We start from the raw sequence: 26,495 nt of genomic DNA, 5'->3' as shown, positions 1-26,495 counted from the left end.
AGAGAGCTTCGATAATTCTAATAGCGCCTGCGTGGCCACGCAGGACCTGGTATGCAGATCTAGTGGACATGTCGTCCTGTCCACCTTGGTCTCTACCTCTGAGACAGGACCTTCTGATTCAGGGTCCTTTCAAACATCCAAATCTAATTTCTCTGAGGCTGACTGCATGGAGATTGAACGCTTGATTCTATCAAAGCGGGGATTCTCGGAGTCAGTGATTGATACCTTAATACAGGCTAGGAAACCTGTTACCAGGAAAATTTACCATAAAATATGGCGTAAATACTTACATTGGTGCGAATCCAAGAGTTACTCATGGAGTAAGGTTAGGATTCCTAGGATATTGTCTTTTCTACAAGAAGGTTTAGAAAAGGGTTTATCTGCTAGTTCGTTAAAAGGACAGATCTCAGCTCTGTCTATCCTTTTACACAAACGTCTGTCAGAAGTTCCAGACGTTCAGGCTTTTTGTCAGGCTTTGGCCAGGATTAAGCCTGTGTTTAAGACTGTTGCTCCGCCGTGGAGCTTAAACTTAGTTCTTAATGTTCTGCAGGGTGTTCCGTTTGAACCCCTTCATTCCATTGATATCAAGCTGTTATCTTGGAAAGTTCTGTTTTTAATGGCTATTTCCTCGGCTCGAAGAGTCTCTGAGTTATCGGCCTTACATTGTGATTCTCCTTATCTGATTTTTCATTCAGACAAGGTAGTTCTGCGTACTAAACCTGGGTTCTTACCTAAGGTAGTCACTAACAGGAATATCAATCAAGAGATTGTTGTTCCATCATTGTGCCCTAACCCTTCTTCAAAGAAGGAACGACTTCTGCACAATCTGGACGTCGTCCGTGCCCTGAAATTTTATTTGCAGGCAACTAAAGATTTTCGCCAAACTTCTTCCCTGTTTGTCGTTTATTCTGGACAGAGGAGAGGTCAAAAAGCTTCGGCTACCTCTCTCTCTTTCTGGCTTCGTAGCATAATACGTTTAGCCTATGAGACTGCTGGACAGCAGCCTCCTGAAAGAATTACAGCTCATTCTACTAGAGCTGTGGCTTCCACTTGGGCCTTTAAAAATGAGGCCTCTGTTGAACAGGTTTGCAAGGCTGCAACTTGGTCTTCACACTTTTTCGAAATTTTACAAATTTGACACTTTTGCTTCTTCGGAGGCTGTTTTTGGGAGAAAGGGTTCTACAGGCAGTGGTTCCTTCCGTGTAAAGATCCTGCCTGTCCCTCCCGTCGTCCGTGTACTTTTAGCTTTGGTATTGGTATCCCATAAGTAATGGATGACCCGTGGACTGACTACACTTAACAGGAGAAAACATAATTTATGCTTACCTGATAAATTCCTTTCTCCTGTAGTGTAGTCAGTCCACGGCCCGCCCTGTTTTTACGGCAGGTCTAAATTTTAAATTAAACTCCAGTCACCACTGCACCCTATAGTTTCTCCTTTCTCGTTTGGTTTCGGTCGAATGACTGGGTATGACGTAGAGGGGAGGAGCTATATAGCAGCTCTGCTTGGGTGATCCTCTTGCACTTCCTGTTAGGGAGGAGATATAATCCCATAAGTAATGGATGACCCGTGGACTGACTACACTACAGGAGAAAGGAATTTATCAGGTAAGCATAAATTATGTTTTTTCATTGCTTCTGGTTGCTAGAAGCTTGTTCCTTGGCATTTTTTTCCCATTCCTGAAACTGTCATTTAAGGAATTTGATCAATTTTGCTTTATATGTTGTTTTTTCTCTTACATATTGCAAGATGTCTCACGTTGCATCTGAGTCAGAAGATACTTCAGGAAAATCGCTGTCTGGTGCTGGAACTACCAAAGCTAAGTGTATCTGCTGTAAACTTTTGGTAGCTGTTCCTCCAGCTGTTGTTTGTATTAATTGTCTTGACAAACTTGTTAATGCAGATAATATTTCCTTTAGTAATGTACCATTACCTGTTGCAGTTCCATCAACATCTAATGTTCAGAGTGTTCCTGATAACATAAGAGATTTTGTTTCTGAATCCATCAAGAAGGCTATGTCTGTTATTCCTCCTTCTAGTAAACATAAAAAATCTTTTAAAACTTCTCTTTATACAGATGAATTTTTAAATGAACATCATCATTCTGATTCTGACGACTCTTCTGGTTCAGAGGATTCTGTCTCAGAGGTTGATGCTGATAAATCTTCATATTTATTTAAAATGGAATTTATTCGTTAATTTCTAAAGCAATTAGTACTTCTTTAAGTAAAGGAGGATTCTGGTCCTCTTGATACTAAATCTAAACGTTTAGATAAGGTCTTTAAATCTCCTGTGGTTATTCCAGAAGTTTTTCCTGTTCCTGGTGCTATTTCTGAAGTAATTTCCAGAGAATGGAATAATTTGGGTAATTCATTTACTCCTTCTAAACGTTTTAAGCAATTATATCCTGTGCCGTCTGACAGATTAGAATTTTGGGACAAAATCCCTAAAGTTGATGGGGCTATTTCTACCCTTGCTAAACGTACTACTATTCCTACGGCAGATGGTACTTCCTTTAAGGATCCTTTAGATAGGAAAATTGAATCCTTTCTAAAAAAGCTTATCTGTGTTCAGGTAATCTTCTTAGACCTGCTATATCATTGGCTGATGTTGCTGCAGCTTCAACTTTTTGGTTGGAAACTTTAGCGCAACAAGTAACAGATCATGATTCTCATAATATTATTATTATTCTTCAACATGCTAATAATTTTATCTGTGATGCCATTTTTTATATTATCAGAGTTGATGTCAGGTTTATGTCTCTAGCTATTTTAGCTAGAAGAGCTTTATGGCTTAAAACTTGGAATGCTGATATGTCTTCTAAATCGACTCTACTTTCCAGGGTAACAAATTATTTGGTTCTCAGTTGGATTCTATTATCTCAACTGTTACTGGTGGGAAAGGAACTTTTTTACCACAGGATAAAAAATCTAAGGGTAAAAACAGGGCTAATAATCGTTTTCGTTCGTTTCAACAAAGAACAAAAGCCTGATCCTTCATCCTCAGGAGCAGTTTCAGTTTGGAAACCATCTCCAGTCTGGAATAAATCCAAGCCTTCTAGAAAAGCAAAGCCAGCTTCTAAGTCCACATGAAGGTGCGGCCCTCATTCCAGCTCAGCTGGTAGGGGGCAGGTTACGTTTTTTTCAAAGAAATTTGGATCAATTCTGTTCACAATCTTTGGATTCAGAACATTGTTTCAGAAGGGTACAGAATTGGTTTCAAGATAAGACCTCCTGCAAAGAGATTTTTTCTTTCCCGTGTCCCAGTAAATCCAGTGAAAGCTCAAGCATTTCTGAAATGTGTTTCAGATCTAGAGTTGGCTGGAGTAATTATGCCAGTTCCAGTTCTGGAACAGGGGCTAGGGTTTTATTCGAATCTCTTCATTGTACCAAAGAAGGAGAATTCCTTCAGACCAGTTCTGGATCTAAAAATATTGAATCGTTATGTAAGGATACCAACATTCAAAATGGTAACTGTAAGGACTATCTTGCCTTTTGTTCAGCAAGGGCATTATATGTCCACAATAGATTTACAGGATGCATATCTGCATATTTCGATTCATCCAGATCATTATCAGTTCCTGAGATTCTCTTTCCTGGACAAGCATTACCAGTTTGTGGCTCTGCCGTTTGGCCTAGCTACAGCTCCAAGAATTTTTACAAAGGTTCTCGGTGCCCTTCTGTCTGTAATCAGAGAACAGGGTATTGTGGTATTTCCTTATTTGGACGATATCTTGGTACTTGCTCAGTCTTCACATTTAGCAGAATCTCATACGAATCGACTTGTGTTGTTTCTTCAAGATCATGGTTGGAGGATCAATTCACTAAAAAGTTCATTGATTCCTCAGACAAGGGTAACCTTTCTGGGTTTCCAGATAGATTCAGTGTCCATGACTCTGTCTTTAACAGACAAGAGACGTCTAAAATTGATTTCAGCTTGTCGAAACCTTCAGTCACAATCATTCCCTTCGGTAGCCTTATGCATGGAAATTCTAGGTCTTATGACTGCTGCATCGGACGCGATCCCCTTTGCTCGTTTTCACATGCGACCTCTTCAGCTCTGTATGCTGAATCAATGGTGCAGGGATTACACAAAGATATCTCAATTAATATCTTTAAAACCGATTGTACGACACTCTCTAACGTGGTGGACAGATCACCATCGTTTAATTCAGGGGGCTTCTTTTGTTCTTCCGACCTGGACTGTAATTTCAACAGATGCAAGTCTTACAGGTTGGGGAGCTGTGTGGGGATCTCTGACGGCACAAGGAGTTTGGGAATCTCAGGAGGTGAGATTACCGATCAATATTTTGGAACTCTGTGCAATTTTCAGAGCTCTTCAGTCTTGGCCTCTTCTGAAGAGAGAATCGTTCATTTGTTTTCAGACAGACAATGTCACAACTGTGGCATACATCAATCATCAAGGAGGGACTCATAGTCCTCTGGCTATGAAAGAAGTATCTCGAATTCTGGTTTGGGCGGAATCCAGCTCCTGTCTAATCTCTGCGGTTCATATCCCAGGTATAGACAATTGGGAAGCGGATTATCTGTCGCCAAACGTTGCATCCGGGCGAATGGTCTCTTCACCCAGAGGTATTTCTTCAGATTGTTCAAATGTGGGAACTTCCAGAAATAGATCTCATGGCGTCTCATCTAAACAAGAAACTTCCCAGGTATCTGTCCAGATCCCGGGATCCTCAGGCGGAGGCAGTGGATGCATTATCACTTCCTTGGAAGTATCATCCTGCCTATATCTTTCCGCCTCTAGTTCTTCTTCCAAGAGTAATCTCCAAGATTCTGAAGGAATGCTCGTTTGTTCTGCTGGTAGCTCCGGCATGGCCTCACAGGTTTTGGTATGCGGATCTTGTCCGGATGGCCTCTTGCCATCCTTTGACTCTTCCGTTAAGACCAGACCTTCTGTCGCAAGGTCCTTTTCCATCAGGATCTCAAATCCTTAAATTTAAAGGTATGGAGATTGAACGCTTGATTCTTGGTCAAAGAGGTTTCTCTGACTCTGTGATTAATACTATGTTACAGGCTCGTAAATCTGTATCTAGAGAGATATATATTATAGAGTCTGGAAGACTTATATTTCTTGGTGTCTTTCTTATCATTTTTCTTGGCATTCTTTTAGAATTCCGAGATTTTTACAGTTTCTTCAGGATGGTTTAGATAAAGGTTTGTCCGCAAGTTCTTTGAAAGGACAAATCTCTGCTCTTTCTGTTCTTTTTCACAGAAAGATTGCTAATCTTCCTGATATTCATTGTTTTGTACAAGCTTTGGTTCGTATAAAACCTGTCATTAAGTCAATTTCTCCTCCTTGGAGTTTGAATTTGGTTCTGGGGGCTCTTCAAGCTCCTCCTTTTGAACCCATGCATTCATTGGACATTAAATTACTTTCTTGGAAAGTTTTGTTCCTTTTGGCGATCTCTTCTGCCAGAAGAGTCTCTGAATTATCTGCTCTTTCTTGTGAGTCTCCTTTTCTGATTTTTCATCAGGATAAGGCGGTGTTGCGAACTTCTTTTGAATTTTTACCTAAGGTTGTGAATTCCAACAACATTAGTAGAGAAATTGTGGTTCCCTCATTATGTCCTAATCCTAAGAATTCTAAGGAGAAATCGTTGCATTCTTTGGATGTTGTTAGAGCTTTGAAATATTATGTTGAAGCTACTAAGTCTTTCCGAAAGACTTCTAGTCTATTTGTTATCTTTTCCGGTTCTAGAAAAGGCCAGAAAGCTTCTGCCATTTCTTTGGCATCTTGGTTGAAATCTTTAATTCATCATGCCTATGTCGAGTCGGGTAAAACTCCGCCTCAAAGGATTACAGCTCATTCTACTAGGTCAGTTTCTACTTCCTGGGAGTTTAGGAATGAAGCTTCGGTTGATCAGATTTGCAAAGCAGCAACTTGGTCCTCTTTGCATACTTTTACTAAATTCTACCATTTTGATGTATTTTCTTCTTCTGAAGCAGTTTTTGGTAGAAAAGTACTTCAGGCAGCGGTTTCAGTTTGAATCTTCTGCTTATGTTTTCATTAAACTTTATTTTGGGTGTGGATTATTTTCAGCAGGAATTGGCTGTCTTTATTTTATCCCTCCCTCTCTAGTGACTCTTGCGTGGAAAGATCCACATCTTGGGTAGTCATTATCCCATACGTCACTAGCTCATGGACTCTTGCTAATTACATGAAAGAAAACATAATTTATGTAAGAACTTACCTGATAAATTCATTTCTTTCATATTAGCAAGAGTCCATGAGGCCCACCCTTTTTTGTGGTGGTTATGATTTTTTTGTATAAAGCACAATTATTCAAATTCCTTATTTTATATGCTTTCGCACTTTTTTCTTATCACCCCACTTCTTGGCTATTCGTTAAACTGATTTGTGGGTGTGGTGAGGGGTGTATTTATAGGCATTTTGAGGTTTGGGAAACTTTGCCCCTCCTGGTAGGAATGTATATCCCATACGTCACTAGCTCATGGACTCTTGCTAATATGAAAGAAATGAATTTATCAGGTAAGTTCTTACATAAATTATGTTTTTTCAGACTTTAAAACACTTTTGGGGTTTTATTTTGCGCCTGGCACTTATTTGGACACCTATTCTCGTCAGAAAGGCCCCTCCACTCTGGAATGAAGAGGGAGGAGGCCTCATTTTCAGGCCTCAATTGCACAGTTGTTTTGCTTAGGCAGTTCATGCAGCTTCACGTGGGGCGTCCAGAGGCATAAGGAAAGACTCCAGAGAGGCTTATTTCCTACTAAAATAATCCCTAAGGAAGGTAAAGGCCACAGTGGAAGCTGTGGTATAGTACTGTACTGTTTTTAACAGGTTAATTGCTGTTATTAGCTCCGGTTTGGGCATTAAGGGGTTAATTAGTCTGAAAATTTGTGTGCAATCGTTTCAAAGCATTAAGAAATCGGATGTTTATTTGATGGTTTTTTGATGTTTTAGTAATAAAGTGTGCACTTTTATTATTTATAGACACAGTAACGTTTTTGTCAAAAATAATTTTTATTGCATTGAAGATCTGTTTAAGTCTGTCAAACATGTCTGACCCTTCAGATAACCTATGTTCTGTATGTTCAAAGGCCAAGGTGGTTCCCCCATTAAATTTATGTGTGAAGTGTGCCATAGCGTCCAAACAGCTTAAGGACCGTACAATCACGCTTAAAGATATAGCCCAAGATGATTCTTTAGCTGAAGGTAGTGAGGATAGCTCACTATCCTCTCCTTCTGTGTCAACACCAGCTATGCCCGCGCAAGCGATGCCCAGTACATCTAGCACGCCAGTTGCTATTACTATGCAACAGTTAGCAGCAGTAATGGATAATTATCTCGCAGCATTTTTATCCAAACTGCCAGCTTTTCCTAGGAAGCGTGATTGCTCAGTTTTAAATACAGAAAATGAGCAAGCAGACGCAGAGGATAATTTATCTGTAGTGCCCTCACATCAATCTGACTTGGCGGTGAGGGAGGGCCTGTGTGAGGGAGAAATTTCTGACACAGGAAAAGTTTCTCAGCAGGCAGAGCCTGATACCATAGCATTTAAATTTAAGCTTGAACACCTCCGTGCTCTACTTAAGGAGGTCCTAGCTACTCTTGATGATTGTGACCCTTTGGTGGTCCCAGAAAAATTGTGTAAAATGGATAAATTCTTAGAGGTCCCAGTACACACTGATGCGTTTCCGATACCTAAGAGGGTGGCGGATATAGTGAATAAGGAGTGGGAGAAGCCAGGTGTACCTTTTGTTCCCCCTCCTATATTTAAGAAAATGTTCCCCATTGTTGACCCCAGAAGGGACGCGTGGCAGACGGTCCCTAAGGTAGAGGGGGCAGTTTCAACGCTAGCTAAGCGCACAACTATACCAATAGAAGACAGTTGTGCTTTCAAAGATCCTATGGATAAAAAATTAGAAGGTTTACTTAAGAAATGTTTTGTTCAACAAGGTTTTCTTCTTCAACCAATTTCTTGCATTATTCCTGTAACCACTGCAGCTGCTTTTTGGTTTGAGGAATTAGAAAACTCGCTCCAGAAGGAGATTTCTTATGATGAAGTCATGGATAGAATTCACGCCCTGAAGTTGGCTAATTCTTTCATTACAGATGCTGCTTTTCACTTAGCGAAAAATTCTGGTTTCGCAATAGTGGCGCGTAGGGCGCTTTGGCTAAAATCGTGGTCGGCGAATGTGTCGTCCAAAACAAAATTGCTTAATATTCCTTTCAAGGGTAAGACCCTATTCGGGCCAGAGTTGAAAGAAATTATTTCAGATATCACTGGAGGAAAGGGCCATGCCCTTCCACAGGATAGACCTTTCAAAGCTAAAAATAAGTCTAATTTTCGTTCCTTTTGCAATTTCAGGAACGGACCGGCTTCTACCTCTACAGCCACTAGGCAAGAGGGTAACGCACCCCAGCCCAAACCAGCATGGAAACCATTGCAAGGGTAAACAGGCCAAAAAGCCTGTTGCTGCTACCAAGGCAGCATGAAGGGGTAGCCCCCGATCCGGGACCGGATCTAGTAGGGGGCAGACTTTCTCTCTTTGCTCAGGCCTGGGCAAGAGATGTTCCGGACCCCTGGGCACTAGAAATTGTCTCTCAGGGGTATCTTCTAGAATTCAAGGACCTTCCTCCAAGGGGAAGGTTTCACATGTCTCGCTTATCTTTAGACCAGATAAAGAGACAGGCATTCTTACATTGCGTAGAAGACCTTTTAAAAATGGGAGTGATAAACCCAGTTCCAACAGCAGAACAAGGACCGGGATTTTACTCAAACCTGTTAGTAGTTCCCAAAAAGGAAGGAACTTTCAGGCCAATTCTGGATTTAAAGATCCTAAACAAATTCCTCAGAGTTCCATCATTCAAAATGGAAACCATTCGGACAATTTTACCAATGATCCAGGAGGGTCAATATATGACTACCGTGGACTTAAAGGATGCGTACCTGCATATTCCTATCCACAAAGATCACCATCAGTTTCTGAGGTTCGCCTTTCTGGACAAGCATTACCAGTTCGTGGCTCTTCCCTTCGGATTGGCCACTGCTCCCAGAATTTTCACAAAGGTGCTAGGGTCCCTTCTAGCGGTGCTAAGGCCAAGGGGCATTGCAGTAGCACCTTACCTAGACGACATTTTAATACAGGCGTCGTCCTTTCACAAAGCAAGGGCTCATACGGACATTGTTCTAGCCTTTCTAAGGTCTCACGGGTGGAAGGTGAACATAGAAAAAAGTTCTCTGTCCCCATTCACAAGGGTTCCCTTCCTGGGAACAATAATAGACTCGGTAGAAATAAAAATCTTTCTGACAGAGGTCAGGAAATTAAAACTTTTGAACACTTGTCGAGTTCTTCAATCCATTCCTCAACCCTCCATAGCTCAGTGCATGGAGGTAATAGGACTAATGGTTGCGGCAATGGACGTGGTTCCTTTTGCTCGAATTCATTTAAGACCATTGCAACTGTGCATGCTCAAACAATGGAATGGGGATTATGCAGATTTGTCTCCCCAGATTCAGATGGACCAGCAAACCAGAGATTCGCTCCTCTGGTGGTTGTCTCAGGATCACCTGTCTCAGGGAATGAGTTTCCGAAGACCGGAGTGGATCATTGTCACGACCGACGCCAGCCTCTTAGGCTGGGGCGCGGTCTGGAAGTCCCCTGAAGGCTCAGGGTCTATGGTCTCGGGAAGAATCTCTTCTCCCGATAAACATTTTGGAATTGAGAGCGATATTCAATGCGCTCCAGGCATGGCCTCAACTAGCGGAGGCCAATTTCATCAGATTTCAGTCGGACAACATGACTACTGTAGCGTACATCAATCATCAGGGGGGAACAAAGAGTTCCCTGGCGATGAGGGAGGTATCCAAGATCATCAAATGGGCAGAGGATCACTCCTGCCATCTATGAGCAATTCACATCCCAGGAGTGGACAACTGGGAAGCGGATTATCTTAGTCGTCAGACTTTCCATCCGGGGGAGTGGGAACTCCACCCGGAGGTTTTTGCTCAGCTGACCCAGCTATGGGGCATTCCAGATCTGGATCTGATGGCGTCACGTCAGAACTCCAAAGTTACACGTTACGAGTCCAGGTCCAGGGATCCCAAGGCGACATTGGTAGATGCCTTAGTAGCGCCTTGGTCGTTCAATCTAGCTTATGTCTTTCCACCGTTTCCCCTTCTCCCCCGGCTAGTAGCCAGGATCAAACAGTAGAAGGCTTCGGTAATTCTGATAGCTCCTGCATGGCCACGCAGGACTTGGTATGCAGACCTGGTGAATAGGTCATCGGTTCCACCATGGAAGCTGCCTTTGAGGCAGGACCTTCTAATTCAAGGTCCATTCGAACATCCAAACCTAGTTTCTCTGCAACTAACTGCTTGGAGATTGAACGCTTGATTCTAGCTAAGCGTGGGTTTTCGGAATCCGTTATAGATACTCTGATCCAGGCTAGAAAGCCTGTCACCAGGAAAATGTACCATAAGATATGGCGGAAATATCTTTGCTGGTGCGAATCCAAGGGTTACTCATGGAGTAAGATTAGGATACTATCTTTTCTCCAAGAAGGATTGGAGAAAGGTCTGTCAGCTAGTTCTTTAAAGGGACAGATATCTGCTCTGTCTTGTTACACAAGCGTCTGGCAGCCATGCCAGATATTCAGGCGTTTGTACAGGCTTTAGTCAGAATCAAGCCTGTCTACAGACCTGTGGCTCCTCCATGAGTCTAAATTTAGTTCTTTCAGTTCAAGGGGTTCCGTTTGAACCTCTACATTCCATAGATATCTTGGAAAGTTTTGTTTTTAGTAGCTATTTCTTCTGCTAGAAGAGTTTCTGAATTGACTTGGTCTTCACTGCATACGTTTGCCACATTTTACAAATTCGATACTTTTGCTTCTTCGGAGGCTATTTTTGGGAGAAGGGTTTTACAAGCAGTGGTGCCTTCCGTTTAGGTTACCTGACTTGTTCCCTCCCTTCATCCGTGTCCTAAAGCTTTGGTATTGGTTCCCACAAGTAAGGATGAAGCCGTGGACCGGATACACCAATGTAGGAGAAAACAGAATTTATGTTTACCTGATAAATTTCTTTCTCCTACGGTGTATCCGGTCCACGGCCCGCCCTGGCATTTTGGTCAGGTTTAAATTTATTTTTTGTAAACTACAGTCACCACTGCACCCTATGGTTCTCCTTTTTTCCTAACCGTCGGTCGAATGACTGGGGGGGCGGAGCCTGAGGGGAGCTATATGGACAGCTCTGCTGTGTGCTCTCTTTGCCACTTCCTGTAGGGATTGAGAATATCCCACAAGTAAGGATGAAGCCGTGGACCGGATACACCGTAGGAGAAAGAAATTTATCAGGTAAACATAAATTCTTTTTTTTTTTTTAAAAATCAAAGTGATCTGGGAGGTGGAGGGGGCTTGTTCTTTGGGGGGGAAGCTACACTAAAGAAAACAATAAATAAAAATAATAAAAAAGCATTTTTTTTTTTGCAGAAACTGGGTACTGGCAGACAGCTGCCAGTACCCAAGATGGCTCGCAGTAAGGTAGAGGGGGAGGGTTAGAGAGCTGTTTGGGGGGGAATCCTACACATGAGCATATGTAAATATGCTAACAAATATATATATATATATATATATATATATATATATATATATATATATATATATATATATAAAAAAAATTTTTTTTTTTTTTAATACCTTTTATTTTAGTACTGGCAGACTTTCTGCCAGTACTTAAGATGGCGGGGACAATTGTGGGGTGGGGGGGAGGGAAGAGCACTGTTTGGGAGGGATCAGGGGGTCTGATGTGTCAGGTGGGAGGCTGATCTCTACACTAAAGCTAAAATTAGCCCAGCAAGCTCCCTACAAGCTACCTAATTAACCCCTTTACTGCTAGACATAATACACATGTGATGTGAAGCGGCATTTCATGGCCTTCTAATTACCAAAAAGCAATGCCAAAGCCATATATGTCTGCTATTTATAAACAAAGGGGATCCCAGAGAAGCTTTTACAACCATTTGTGCCATAATTGCACAAGCTGTTTGTAAATAATTTCAGTGAGAAACCTAAAATTGTGAAAAAGTGAACGATTTTTTTTTTTTGATCGCATTTGGCGGTGAAATGGTGGCATGAAATATACCAAGCGGGGCCTAGATCAATTCTTGGGGTTGTCTACTACACTAAACTAAAGCTAAAATTAACCCTAGAAGCTCCCTACATGCTCCCTAATTAACCCCTCCACTGCTGGGCATAATACACGTGTGGTGCGCAGTGGCATTTAGCGGCCTTCTAATTACCAAAAAAAATGCCAAAGCCATATGTGTCTGCTATTTATGAACAAAGGGGATCCCAGAGAAGCATTTAAAACCATTTGTGCCACAATTGCAAAAGTTGTTTGCAAATAATTTCAGTGAGAAACCTAAAGTTTGTGAAAAATAATTGTGAAAAAGTGAACAATTATTTTTATTTGATCTCATTTGGCGGTGAAATGGTGGCATGAAATATGCCAAAATGGGCCTAGATCAATACTTTGGGATGTCTTCTAAAAAAAATATATAGATATATACATGTCAAGAGATATTCAGGGATTCCTGAAAGATATCTGTGTCCCAATGTAACTAGCGCTAATTTTGAAAAAAAGTGGTTTGGAAATAGCAAAGTGCTACTTGTATTTATGGCCCTATAACTTACAAAAAAAGCAAAGAATGTGTAAACATTGTGTATTTCTAAACTCAGGACAAAATTTAGAAACTATTTAGCATGGGTGTTTTTTGGTGGTTGTAGATGTGTAACAGATTTTGGGGGTCAAAGTTAGAAAAAGTGTGGTTTTTTTTTTTTCAATTTTTTTCCTCATATTTTATAAAAATTTTTTATAGTAAAATATAAGATATGATGAAAATAATTATATCTTGAGAGAGTCCATTTAATGGGGAGAAAAACGCTATATAATATGTGTGGGTACGGTAAATGAGTAAGAGGAAAATCACAGCTAAACACAAACACCACAAAAATGTAAAAATAGCCTTGGTCCCAAACGGACAGAAAATGGAAAAGTGCTGTGGTCAAAGGGTTAACCCTTTACAAGTGCTGATTAGTGAAGCTCTGCATCTTTATACTGGGCTCTGCCATCATAAAATATTTTTCCACTCTGTGACAGAAGCAGTACACATTCACAGATCAGTGACACTTGTCTTTTTGACAAACTGTATCATGCTCTTCAGTTTAGCTGCACTATATAGAGCAAGAGCTGTATCTTTTTGCATTGCTTTTTTTAATCTGCTATGAAACTTTTTAAGCTGTGTTGTACAAAGTACAAGATCGTTATCAAAAAGCTGGTGACATCACTGATCTGTTAAAGTCCACTGCTTCTGTCACATGATGCAAGAAGACTTGTGTTTAGGGTTGCCACCTTGGCCATGTTTTCCTGGACACTTGAGAGTTACACATGCTGCAGGGAGGAACATGGATACTGCTGTCCAGGGGCATTATTCATGTGCTGTGCTCGGGCACTATCCATGTTCCTCCCTGCAGCATATATAACTCATAAGTGTCCAGGAAAACACTTATGTAATAGGTTAAATAGGAGAATGGATTTAAAGAGAGCTGCAGGTACAGGAGGAAAAACAAGTGTGATGAGTAGTTACCCTGCTACAGCAGTTGTGCCTATTGGGTAAAGAGAAATGAAACCCAAAATTTTACATTCAAATTTCCAGTTTATTCTGTTATCTAATTTGCTTAAATCGTTTGGTATTCTTATTTGAAACCTATACCTAGGTAGACTCGGGAGCAACAGTGCACTACTAGGAGCTGGCTGCTTCCGTATATATATTTCTTTCATGTAATTAACAAGAGTCCATGAGCTAGTGACGTATGGGATATACATTCCTACCAGGAGGGGCAAAGTTTCCCAAACCTTAAAATGCCTATAAATACACCCCTCACCACACCCACAAATCAGTTTTACAAACTTTGCCTCCAAGGGAGGTGGTGAAGTAAGTTTGTGCTAGATTCTACGTTGATATGCGCTCCGCAGCAAGTTGGAGCCCGGTTTTCCTCTCAGCGTGCAGTGAATGTCAGAGGGATGTGAAGAGAGTATTGCCTATTGAATGCAGTGATCTCCTTCTACGGGGTCTATTTCATAAGGTTCTCTGTTATCGGTCGTAGAGATTCATCTCTTACCTCCCTTTTCAGATCGACGATATACTCTTATATTTACCATTACCTCTACTGATTCTCGTTTCAGTACTGGTTTGGCTTTCTACAAACATGTAGATGAGTGTCCTGGGGTAAGTAAGTCTTATTTTCTGTGACACTCTAAGCTATGGTTGGGCACTTTATTTATAAAGTTCTAAATATATGTATTCAAACATTTATTTGCCTTGACTCAGAATGTTTAACTTTCCTTATTTTCAGACAGTCAGTTTCATATTTGGGATGATGCATTGAATTATCATATTTTTCTTACCTCAAAAATTTGACTTTTTTCCCTGTGGGCTGTTAGGCTCGCGGGGGCTGAAAATGCTTCATTTTATTGCGTCATTCTTGGCGCGGACTTTTTTGGCGCAAAAATTCTTTTCCGTTTCCGGCGTCATACGTGTCGCCGGAAGTTGCGTCATTTTTTGACGTTATTTTGCGCCAAAAATGTCGGCGTTCCGGATGTGGCGTCATTTTTGGCGCCAAAAGCATTTAGGCGCCAAATAATGTGGGCGTCTTATTTGGCGCTAAAAAATATGGGCGTCGCTTTTGTCTCCACATTATTTCAGTCTCATTTTTCATTTGCTTCTGGTTGCTAGAAGCTTGATATTTGGCATTTTTTCCCATTCCTGAAACTGTCTTATAAGGAATTTGATCTATTTTGCTTTATATGTTGTTTTTTCTCTTACATATTGCAAGATGTCTCACGTTGCATCTGAGCCAGAAGATACTACAGGAAAACCACTGCCTGCTGGATCTACCAAAGCTAAGTGTATCTGCTGTAAACTTTTGGTAGCTATTCCTCCAGCTGTTGTTTGTAATAATTGTCATGACAAACTTGTTAAAGCAGATAATATTTCCTTTAGTGATGTACCATTGCCTGTTGCAGTTCCCTCAACATCTAAGGTGCAGAATGTTCCTGATAACATAAGAGATTTTGTTTCTGAATCCATAAAGAAGGCTTTGTCTGTTATTTCTCCTTCTAGTAAACGTAAAAAGTCTTTTAAATCTTCTCTCTCTACAGATGAATTTTTAAATGAACACCATCATTCTGATTCTTTGGACTCTTCTGGTTCAGAGGATTCTATCTCAGAGATTGATGCTGATAAATCTTCATATTTATTTAAGATGGAATTTATTCGCTCTTTACTTAAAGAAGTACTAATTGCTTTAGAAATAGAGGATTCTAGTCCTCTTGATACTAATTCTATACGTTTGGATAAGGTTTTTAAAGCTCCTGCGGTTATTCCAGAAGTCTTTCCTGTTCCTAATGCTATTTCTGCAGTAATTTCCAAGGAATGGGATAAATTGGGTAATTCATTTACTCCTTCTAAACGTTTTAAGCAATTATATCCTGTTCCGCCTGACAGGTTAGAATTTTGGGACAAAATCCCTAAAGTTGATGGGGCTATTTCTACCCTTGCTAAACGTACTACCATTCCTACGTCAGATGGTACCTCGTTTAAGGATCCTTTAGATAGAAAAATTGAATCTTTTCTAAGAAAAGCTTATCTATGTTCAGGTAATCTTCTTAGACCTGCTATATCATTGGCTGATGTTGCTGCAGCTTCAACTTTTTGGTTGGAAACTCTAGCGCAACAAGTAACAAATCGTGATTCTCATGATATTATTATTCTTCTCCAGCATGCTAATAATTTTATCTGTGATGCCATTTTTGATATTATTAGAGTTGATGTTAGGTTTATGTCTCTGGCTATCTTAGCCAGAAGAGCTTTATGGCTTAAGACCTGGAATGCTGATATGGCTTCTAAATCAACTCTACTTTCCATTTCTTTCCAGGGAAACAAATTATTTGGTTCTCAGTTGGATTCTATTATTTCAACTGTTACTGGTGGGAAAGGAACTTTTTTACCACAGGATAAAAGATCTAAAGGTAAAAACAGGGCTAACAATCGTTTTCGTTCCTTTCGTTTCAACAAAGAACAAAAGCCTGATCCTTCGTCCTCAGGAGCAGTTTCAGTTTGGAAACCATCTCCAGTCTGGAATAAATCCAAGCCTGCTAGAAAGGCAAAGCCTGCTTCTAAGTTCACATGAAGGTACGGCCCTCATTCCAGTTCGGCTGGTAGGGGGCAGGTTACGTTTTTTCAAAGAAATTTGGATCAATTCTGTTCACAATCTTTGGATTCAGAACATTGTTTCAGAAGGGTACAGAATTGGTTTCAAGATGAGACCTCCTGCAAAGAGATTTTTTCTTTCCCGTGTCCCAGTAAATCCAGTGAAAGCTCAAGCATTTCTGAATTGTGTTTCAGATCTAGAGTTGGCTGGAGTAATTATGCCAGTTCCAATTCCGGAACAGGGGATGGGGTTTTATTCAAATCTCTTCATTGTACCAAAGAAGGAGAATTCCTTCAGACCAGTTCTGGATCTAAAATTATTGAATCGTTATGTAAGGATACCAACGTTCAAGATGGTAACTGTAAGGACTATATTGCCTTTTGTTCAGCAAGGGAATTATATGTCCACAATAGATTTACAGGATGCATATCTGCATATTCCGATTCATCCAGATCATTATCAGTTCCTGAGATTCTCTTTTCTAGACAAGCATTACCAATTTGTGGCTCTACCGTTTGGCCTTGCTACAGCTCCAAGAATTTTCACAAAGATTCTCGGTGCCCTTCTGTCTGTAATCAGAGAACAGGGTATTGTGGTATTTCCTTATTTGGACGATATCTTGGTACTTGCTCAGTCTTTACATTTAGCAGAGTCTCATACGAATCGACTTGTGTTGTTTCTTCAAGATCATGGTTGGAGGATCAATTTACCAAAAAGTTCTTTGATTCCTCAAACAAGGGTAACCTTTCTGGGTTTCCAGATAGATTCAGTGTCCATGACTCTGTCTTTAACAGACAAGAGACGTCTAAAAGTGATTACAGCTTGTCGAAACCTTCAGTCTCAATCATTCCCTTCGGTAGCCTTATGCATGGAAATTCTAGGTCTTATGACTGCTGCATCGGACGCGATCCCCTTTGCTCGTTTTCACATGCGACCTCTTCAGCTCTGTATGCTGAACCAATGGTGCAGGGATTACACGAAGATATATCAATTAATATCTTTAAAACCGATTGTTCGACACTCTCTAACGTGGTGGACAGATCACCTTCGTTTAATTCAGGGGGCTTCTTTTGTTCTTCCGACCTGGACTGTAATTTCAACAGATGCAAGTCTCACAGGTTGGGGAGCTGTGTGGGGATCTCTGACGGCACAAGGAGTTTGGGAATCTCAGGAGGTGAGATTACCGATCAATATCTTGGAACTCCGTGCAATTTTCAGAGCTCTTCAGTTTTGGCCTCTTCTGAAGAGAGAATCGTTCATTTGTTTTCAGACAGACAATGTCACAACTGTGGCATACATCAATCATCAAGGAGGGACTCACAGTCCTCTGGCTATGAAAGAAGTATCTCGAATTTTGCTTCTTCAAGCTCCTCCGTTTGAACCTATGCATTCATTGGACATTAAATTACTTTCTTGGAAAGTTTTGTTCCTTTTGGCCATCTCTTCTGCTAGAAGAGTTTCTGAATTATCTGCTCTTTCTTGTGAGTCTCCTTTTCTGATTTTTCATCAGGATAAGGCGGTGTTGCGAACTTCTTTTGAATTTTTACCTAAAGTTGTGAATTCCAACAACATTAGTAGAGAAATTGTGGTTCCTTCATTATGTCCTAATCCTAAGAATTCTAAGGAGAAATCGTTGCATTCTTTGGATGTTGTTAGAGCTTTGAAATATTATGTTGAAGCTACGAAATCTTTCCGTAAGACTTCTAGTCTATTTGTTATCTTTTCCGGTTCTAGGAAAGGCCAGAAAGCTTCTGCCATTTCTTTGGCATCTTGGTTGAAATCTTTAATTCATCTTGCCTATGTTGAGTCGGGTAAAATTCCGCCTCAGAGAATTACAGCTCATTCTACTAGGTCAGTATCTACTTCCTGGGCGTTTAGGAATGAAGCTTCGGTTGACCAGATCTGCAAAGCAGCAACTTGGTCCTCTTTGCATACTTTTACTAAATTCTACCATTTTGATGTATTTTCTTCTTCTGAAGCAGTTTTTGGTAGAAAAGTTCTTCAGGCAGCGGTTTCAGTTTGAATCTTCTGCTTATGTTTTTTGTTAAACTTTATTTTGGGTGTGGATTATTTTCAGCAGGAATTGGCTGTCTTTATTTTATCCCTCCCTCTCTAGTGACTCTTGTGTGGAAAGATCCACATCTTGGGTAGTCATTATCCCATACGTCCCTAGCTCATGGACTCTTGTTAATTACATGAAAGAAAACATAATTTATGTAAGAACTTACCTGATAAATTCATTTCTTTCATATTAACAAGAGTCCATGAGGCCCACCCTTTTTTGTGGTGGTTATGATTTTTTTGTATAAAGCACAATTATTCCAATTCCTTATTTTATATGCTTCGCACTTTTTTTCTTATCACCCCACTTCTTGGCTATTCGTTAAACTGATTTGTGGGTGTGGTGAGGGGTGTATTTATAGGCATTTTAAGGTTTGGGAAACTTTGCCCCTCCTGGTAGGAATGTATATCCCATACGTCACTAGCTCATGGACTCTTGTTAATATGAAAGAAATGAATTTATCAGGTAAGTTCTTACATAAATTATGTTTTTCTCGTTAGATTGCCTGATGTGCTCAGCTAGCTCCCAGTAGTGCAATGTTGCTTCTTCAACAAAGGATACCAAATGAATGAATCAAATTTGATAATAGAAGTAAATTTGTAAGTTGTTTAAAATAGTTTACTATATCTGAATAATGAGAGAAAATTCTGGGGTCCTTTTTAAATACTTTTAAAACGGCTACTATAAGGTCAAAGTTATAAGATTTGCCTTATGCAGTTTTTTTCTGTGTGACTTGTAGGAAATACATTTTTTTTTTGTTAAACAATTTTTTTCGTTCATATATATTGAGGAGGATTTTTTGTAAATATTACTCTTATCAAAAAAATCCTGGTTTTACAACTTTTTGAGATTGGAGGGATTCAGACGTTTCAGTTTTAAACCAATGTAAGAGATCATGAAACTGAAGAGTCGGTTAATTAATGCTACTAGATTTTGTGTTGCTCTTGAATAAGAGTCTTGAACTAGAACATAGTTATCAATACTTTGAAGTGCATGTATAATAGTGGTATGAAATGGAAATTATAGTATTTCCTGAGCCTTGAATTTCTTGCAGTTCTCTTATTTACTAGAATCGCCCCTGAATGATAAATTGAGCCCTTTGTGTTGAACATATTTACCCCAGTCCGCTCGGGGTCTCCTCTGGTGGGCAGCAGTTAACTGCCTGCATTTCCCATTGTTCACGAGTGCTCCAATCAGAAGAGACTGGGGAGATTGAAATTCTCCACCTAAGAGGTGGGGAACAGGGCAGGAAAGCAGTGCTCTGACTACAGTTTTGCTTGTGCGAACCTGCAGTCGAAGGACTTGTTTTTTTCCTGTTTTTGTAAAAAGGAGGAATACTGTGTATATGCATCTGAAGGGATTGACTTTAGACTAAATTAAAGTTTCTAATTTCCATTTAGGTGGAGGTCTGCGTGTATTTTTTATTTTTATTATTAAAGTAAAAATAAAAATCTTGTTTTCCGATGACACTCTCATTGCAAAGCACATAATAGTACACTGAGTTTCTGCTATAAAAATGACAGAGATCCGCACCCAAATGCCCCAGGTGCCAACCTAGCTGTGCATGTAGTTCCATTACCTGTGTTTTTTTGCAAATTATTTCAGTGAGAAACAAAAAAAAAAAAAAAAAAAAAATGGGGTTGCACACACTTTTTTTTATGTCCTAGTCTTTTTTTTATTGACTGTTTTTTGTTCCTTTTAACTCTGGGATGGCATGTTCTTCTTTATTGTAGTATTCTTGCATTCAAATGTTTGTTTTTTTCATAAAACCTTCACAATTGTAGTTTATGGTTTTCAAACAATTTCACAATCAAACACAAGCTATTTAAACCTAAGAACAGGTTCTCTGAAAGTCAAATGGTTACAATTCCCAGAAATTATTCTCCAACAGCTTAGGGTACACTTATCTTATCCTGATTTAAGAGGACAGTAAAGTAAAATCAAAATTAAACTTACATTGATTGGGCATGACGTTTTAAATTTTCCAATTTACTTCTATTATCAATATTGTTAACATAGTAACTAACAGTCTCTCTGCAGCAGCCTAAGCTTCTAGTCACTGGCACTGATGTCATAAGCTCTCTAAGAGCACCATAGTAATCTTCCAGAACATGCTTTGGTAGTAGACCAGTGCTATAAATACAAACAGAAAGAAAAGCAGTCTGCCAGGAACTAACAGCTCAGTAGCTTGTTCTGTGGCATGGTTAGCACCTGGGAGTTTCTTTTAGCCCTATTGCGCTTTTCAAATAAGAAAACTTTCCTGAAGAATATCAGTCTAATCCCACCTAAGAAGGTCAGTCCAGCCCCGAAACACCATACTATTCTCTTCTGAACAAGGAAAATGGCAACCTCAGGCAATCGTTTCTGCCTCCTTTGGGCCTTGTCATTGAGGTTCAGCTACATCTCTCTAAACACATTGGGCAAGTCCACGTCTGGTTTTCCCCATCAACCTTAGGGAGACTTTCCCAGGGTCTTAATACAAACAGAAATAGAAGCTGTCTGCCAGGAACGAACAGCAGCTGAGTGGCCTGTTCTATGGCCAGTAATATAGATCACTCCCAAACCCTCAAGATAACTAATACTTTCTTATATAGAATATTCCTATAATCTTTTACTTTGTAAGCAGGCACTTTAAGAGTCTGTTATAGCTATTAATATTTGCCTGTCCTGTAAGAAAGATAATGTTGATTTTTTTTTTTAATTTTGGGGGGGGGGGGGTTAGTCCCAATAACGGGAAGTTTCAATGTATTTCTATCTTTTAAATAAAAATGAATTACTTTTTTTCTGTTGTGTCCCTAGCAATACTTTGTGCTTCTGATCATCACTGATGGTGAAATCACGGATCTCAATGAAACACGAAACGCCATTGTGCAGGCCTCAAAACTGCCTATGTCCATCATAATCATCGGAGTGGGAAATGCAGATTTTAAGGCCATGGAATTCCTGGATGGAGATAATGGAGTCCTTAAATCTTCAAATGGGGAAACAGCTGCCAGAGACATTGTCCAGTTTGTGCCTTTCCAACAGTTTCAGAATGTGAGCAGAATTTCTCCCATGCATTAACTATTTAACTATAGAATGGGGGTTGAAAGTTTTTTTTTACCTACAAAACATGGGTTATTTCTTCCATCCATAGTAGTTCTGAACCATATTGAGTTTGAGAAAAAAAAAATTTTTTTTTTTTTTTGTTTGTCTTACAAATAGAATACATGTAAGGTAGATGAGCAAGTTCTTATATCTATACAGAATGGTGAGGCAAATATATTAGACATTTTAATCAGTAGACCAGCAAAGCCATATTAACAGAAAATCAATATATTATATAATAACGGTCAAGAATACCATATGCAAATATGGAAAATAAATTATTATCCCTCCCTGTGAAATAGTGATCCTTCTGCAAGATTGAGGCTACTTTTGAACCCCCTTGATATTGTTGGGATAAAGGTGAAGAATATTGGTCCCAAAAGTAAAATGGGCCATCTATGGACCCTAACTATTACAATTGTGTATAATTGCTATGAGAAGGTATTTTGGTAGCACAATATGCATAGTAAAAGCAGGTCCCCCAGTTATTATCCATTCCTAACTCTTAAGATCACATTAGGACTTACCATAGCAAAAAGGAGAGTCAATCAAAATGTGTAAAAATGTGCCTGATTATATTTGAACCAATATTGGGATCAATGTCAAATCTATGAAGGCTAACAAAACTGAGGAGGTTACAGATATTAGGTCATCACTGCACAGACTACTGAAGGTACTCTAGTAAAAGCTAGTTATTTCTGAAATATTGAAGGGCATTGTTTAGGGTTGCAACATAGTCTGATATATGCAATAATAATTAGTGAGAGTAGTCCTCTCTGTATAAAGATGTGATGATGTCTAAGTAAATAATATCAATATATTAGTGAGGAAATATAAACCTAAACTGTCAGCTCAGAAGGGAGACACATACCATGGAGGATAACAATTAAACATAAGGATACCAATTAAACATAAGGATACCATATGCAAGAAAAAAAATATTACTGTTGTGGCAAACCTAAACAAAAGTCAGCCATTTTCTCTACCCCGCACCAGAGCTTCAGCTAGGTAGTCCCTATTGATCGCTAGTAAAGGTTGGTGAGTAATGAATAAGTAGGATAAAGTAGGGATAAGTGTGAGCTCCGATGGTCCCTATCAGTCCCCAGTTAGAAGTTCCCCTTGGATCAAAAGATTCACATGCTGAGTCTAGTTCAAGAAAAGGGGATGCAGTGAGACTTCTTTATTAAATCTCAATAGTGGAAATAAGCAAGTGACCAGTTAATAACAGCACAGATGATCTGGAATTCTCCACTCAGTCCCACTTGTCTCTACCTGCTCACCTTCCAGGGTGATAACCAGTCTAAGTGTAGGTTCTAGTACAGAAGGTGGTGTATGGGAACCTCCCCCCTCCTCAATTTCCATGGTAGTCAAGTCCCCACTCCTCTGGTTTACTATCTCTGCAGTTGTTTGGGTAAATGCAGGACAGTACAGTAGTCTGATCCCTCAGAAACTGAGCCATGGGTGGGTTTGTTTGTGGTGGCCTAGGCTTTTCTATTCCATCTATCCAAAGTCAAGTTAACGATGTACTATACTTCTATGAGAAATAAAATGTTCAGGTGATATTAGAATAGGGACATTATCCTTTAAGAGAAAGCACTTATAGCTTGAGGAATTTGTAGATTAACAGTGGATTAAATGTCCAGAGCATAAAGAAAACCAGAGTGCCTCCAGGCAATAGGTACAAATCCTTTATTTGTCTTCCATCAGGAATAACAGCAAACTAAAAACTGCAAGACAAGAAGTGTGCTGTCAGCCTCTCATGTGACGCGTTTTGGCTGAAGTGCCTTAATCGTAGATTAAATGTCCCTCAAGGCAGAGTGCACATTTCTGTGTCCAGACATGGCTGCCATACCAAAGTGTAAAATTGTAATGTTACTGAAGCATTTTAAAATCTTAAATTTGTCTGTTTTCATTTAAAGGGACGCAAAACCCAATTCTTTTTTTTTTTTTTTCATGATTCAGATAGAACATTTATGTTGCAACAACTTTCCAGTTTACTTCTATTATAAGTTTTTCTTCATTCCCTTGGTATTCTTTACTTAAGGAGCAGCAATTCACTACTAGGAGCTAGCTGGACACATTAGTAAACCAATGAAAAGAGGTATATATTTATAGTCACCAATCAGCTGCTTGCTCCCAGCTTCTTAGTCTACCTAGGTATTCTTTTCAACGAAGGATACTAGAAAAATTACGCTGAAGTTGGATAATAAAAGTAAATTGGAAAGTTGTTTAAAATTGTATGCTCTAGCTGAATCATGAAAGAAAAATTTGATTTTCATGTCACTTAAATGATTAAATTGCTAGTTGGATATATTTAAACCTTTTACCCAAACAATAAATATTGCCACATAACATTTAAAAAACCCTTAGATGTTTGATCAGAGAAGATTTTTAATCAGATGTTGGTCAACCTTTTCACAACTTCATGGGCTACCATGTATTTTAGGACTATATATATATATATATATTCACCTCTGAAATCACAGCAAGCATCACAAAGCTGAATTTGTCTAGCTACAATATGTTTAGCTCTAGTAGAGGATGCCTTAACATAATCTACAGGTAGTATGATACCAGAACCTTCTGGTTCTTGAGAGATTTACAAAGGCAGATAACAAGGCCCCATCCTAACCAAAAGGCAAACACAAAACAATAAATAAATCTATTCTTTTCCTTTATGATTAGTTACATATTGTTTACTCCACAGTGTGCAGCCATGCTGGCAAATGATTAGAGCACTTACATTTGTGAGGAAATGCAGGAAATTGAGTATTTGTGCCCTAGATCTGCAGGGGCTTTATTATAAATGCGTGATCAAATAAGTACAACATTGAAAATAGAAAATGGCTGTGCATTTTTTTTTATGAAAATATCTTTTTTTTCTTTTCTAGGCTCCACGAGAAGCTCTTACCCAGGCAGTTCTGGCTGAGGTTCCCAAGCAGCTGGTTTCTTATTTTAAATTGCTTGGTCTAGCCCCAATAAAGCCTCCACCACAGACCCAAGCATAGGCAGTGAATATTATACGTACGGCTCCAGGAAAATGTCCTTTCAGAACCAAGAAGATGATGAAATGCAAGATATAACACTTTGTTTTGTTCCACTTGCTCTTTGGGGGAAATGGTGACTTACTATAGACAGATGGCAGAACCACACTTTTTTTTTTTTTTTTAGGTCTGTACAACTCAGTGTTCTGTTATAATTGTAGACTAAGGAAGGTAGTGCAGAGCATCAAAGCATGGGACACCATATTGATACTCCTCACATTTGAAGATGCTGTTCTTATTGTTACAATTTTTTTTATGTTTATATACTACAGATAATGACTTTGCCAAGTGGAAAGGCTGGCCATTCTAAACTACGCTGCTGAATTGCCCAATCCACCTTTCTTACATTTATAGTTGTTTTTTCCCTTTTTATTGTATTTACATTTAAGTAATCCAATACCCATATATATTGTAGTTGCTAAGTACTTAATGGGTCCATATAGAGAGATTACTATCAACTTGGCAGAGTTTATATGCGCACAAACACTTTAACAACCCACCCCTATTGCAAATAAGTCTGTACAGACCATTTTACAGCATGCAAGGAAGTAGTTGATAACTTGTTCACCTTTTTCAAGCTTGAAGGGATAAATGTACCCTTATTTTGCTGCAGCCGTAGCTCTTGAGGTAATAATGCCTACATTTTGTTATGCTGGATTCCAGGGTTTGCATGTGCCTTATTTTGCAGAGCCTTTATTTTTGTAGTTTACAATTCAATGCTTTTTGAGCATTTGTGCCTTGAGATTATATAGTCTTGCAATTGAAGCCAAATCTTTAAACTTCTTAATCTGTTACTTTCTTATATGCAATTAAAGAGGTACAAGGCACAACATCTTTGGACACTACCAAAGTTTATTTGCATCATTCCATTATGCCCAGTTAAAGGGACATGTTAGCTCAATAATTAAATGCTCTTATACATTAAGTTTAACTCCTTTGCTGGGTAGCTAAAGTCATTTTTAGGAGCTGCAATGCATTGTGCCTCTTGAGCAGGACACTGCATACAACCAATCAGGAGTGGCATAAAATTGTAGCTGACGACTACAGCCATGTCCTGCTCAGGGCAAGCTCTGTAGCGCTCCTTCTGCTGGAACTTGGATATTAATCACTTTGTGGAGGGATTAAACACAGTTGCCATAGGGAATTTATTAATACAATGTTGTAACTAAATATTATTGTACTAAAGATCTATTTAATCACTTTACTGCACTTGCGTTTAACTCATTAAAAATTATAAAAAGGGTTGAGCAACTAAAATGGCACTGTTAAAAATATATTAACCAAATGTTCTTATACACTGTAGTTATTTCCTAAATGTAACCTTTTCGGCATTTATTATTGTTTTGGACATTTTTGTATGTACTAGTTATTGAAATATAAAAATGATTAATTCTTGTGTGTGTTTCTTTTTTTGTGCATGTGAAAAGCTCCTTTTCTATAGTAAAAAAAAGGCTTCAGGAAATGAGGAGGCTAAATAGAAAAATGAAAGGTAACCCATATTAATTAATAAGCTATTTGTATTGTTTTATCTGATGCCAGAAGAGAAAACAGAAACTTATCTATTCTGCAAGATTTCTGGGTTGTAGGGGTCCTAAAATTTGATGGCATGCTTACTTGTTGGCTTTGCTTGGCAATTAAACATTTTGTCTATATACCTATATATTATATATATATATATATATAATATATTATATTATACTTGTTCTCAGTTTGTTTTTAAAAGGGACATGGAAGTCAAATAAAGCTTTCATGCTTTAGACAAGTGTACACCATTTTTAAATAATAAAAAAAAACTTTTCAATTTACTTCTTTCCCTTTGATATCTTTTGTTGAAACCTAGCCCCTTTCCATGAGAACATACTGAGGTAGGCTCCAGAGTGTGCACAGAGACCAAGTGAAAGAAGTACATTTTAGAAATGTGCATTTTTTTATTTGTTAGGCAAATTAATTCATAAAATGCCTGAAGTCTGTGACATTAAACTCTTTCCAGAGCTGGATTTATTTGGAAAAAAAGGGCAAAACAAAAATATCTGTATGTACACAG

The 26,495-nt window shown here is 39.1% G+C and overlaps 1 protein-coding gene across 1 annotated transcript in view; it reads left to right on the top strand.

The window, feature by feature from the left end:
* The window catches only part of CPNE1 (copine 1), a gene marked incomplete at its 5' end in the record, with an annotated part of 53,821 nt that extends 27,974 nt beyond the window's left edge, over nt 1-25,847 (top strand). Inside the window, 2 exons of the mRNA XM_053717361.1 lie at nt 21,120-21,356; nt 24,299-25,847. Of these exons, the coding sequence (XP_053573336.1) occupies nt 21,120-21,356; nt 24,299-24,415 (354 nt within the window). The remainder of the gene's footprint in view (nt 1-21,119; nt 21,357-24,298) is intronic.
* Between the last annotated feature and the right edge of the window lie 648 nt (nt 25,848-26,495).

Source organism: Bombina bombina, chromosome 1, assembly GCF_027579735.1.
Source record: "Bombina bombina isolate aBomBom1 chromosome 1, aBomBom1.pri, whole genome shotgun sequence".
NCBI lineage: Eukaryota > Metazoa > Chordata > Amphibia > Anura > Bombinatoridae > Bombina > Bombina bombina.
This window is presented reverse-complemented; position numbering and strand designations above follow the sequence as displayed.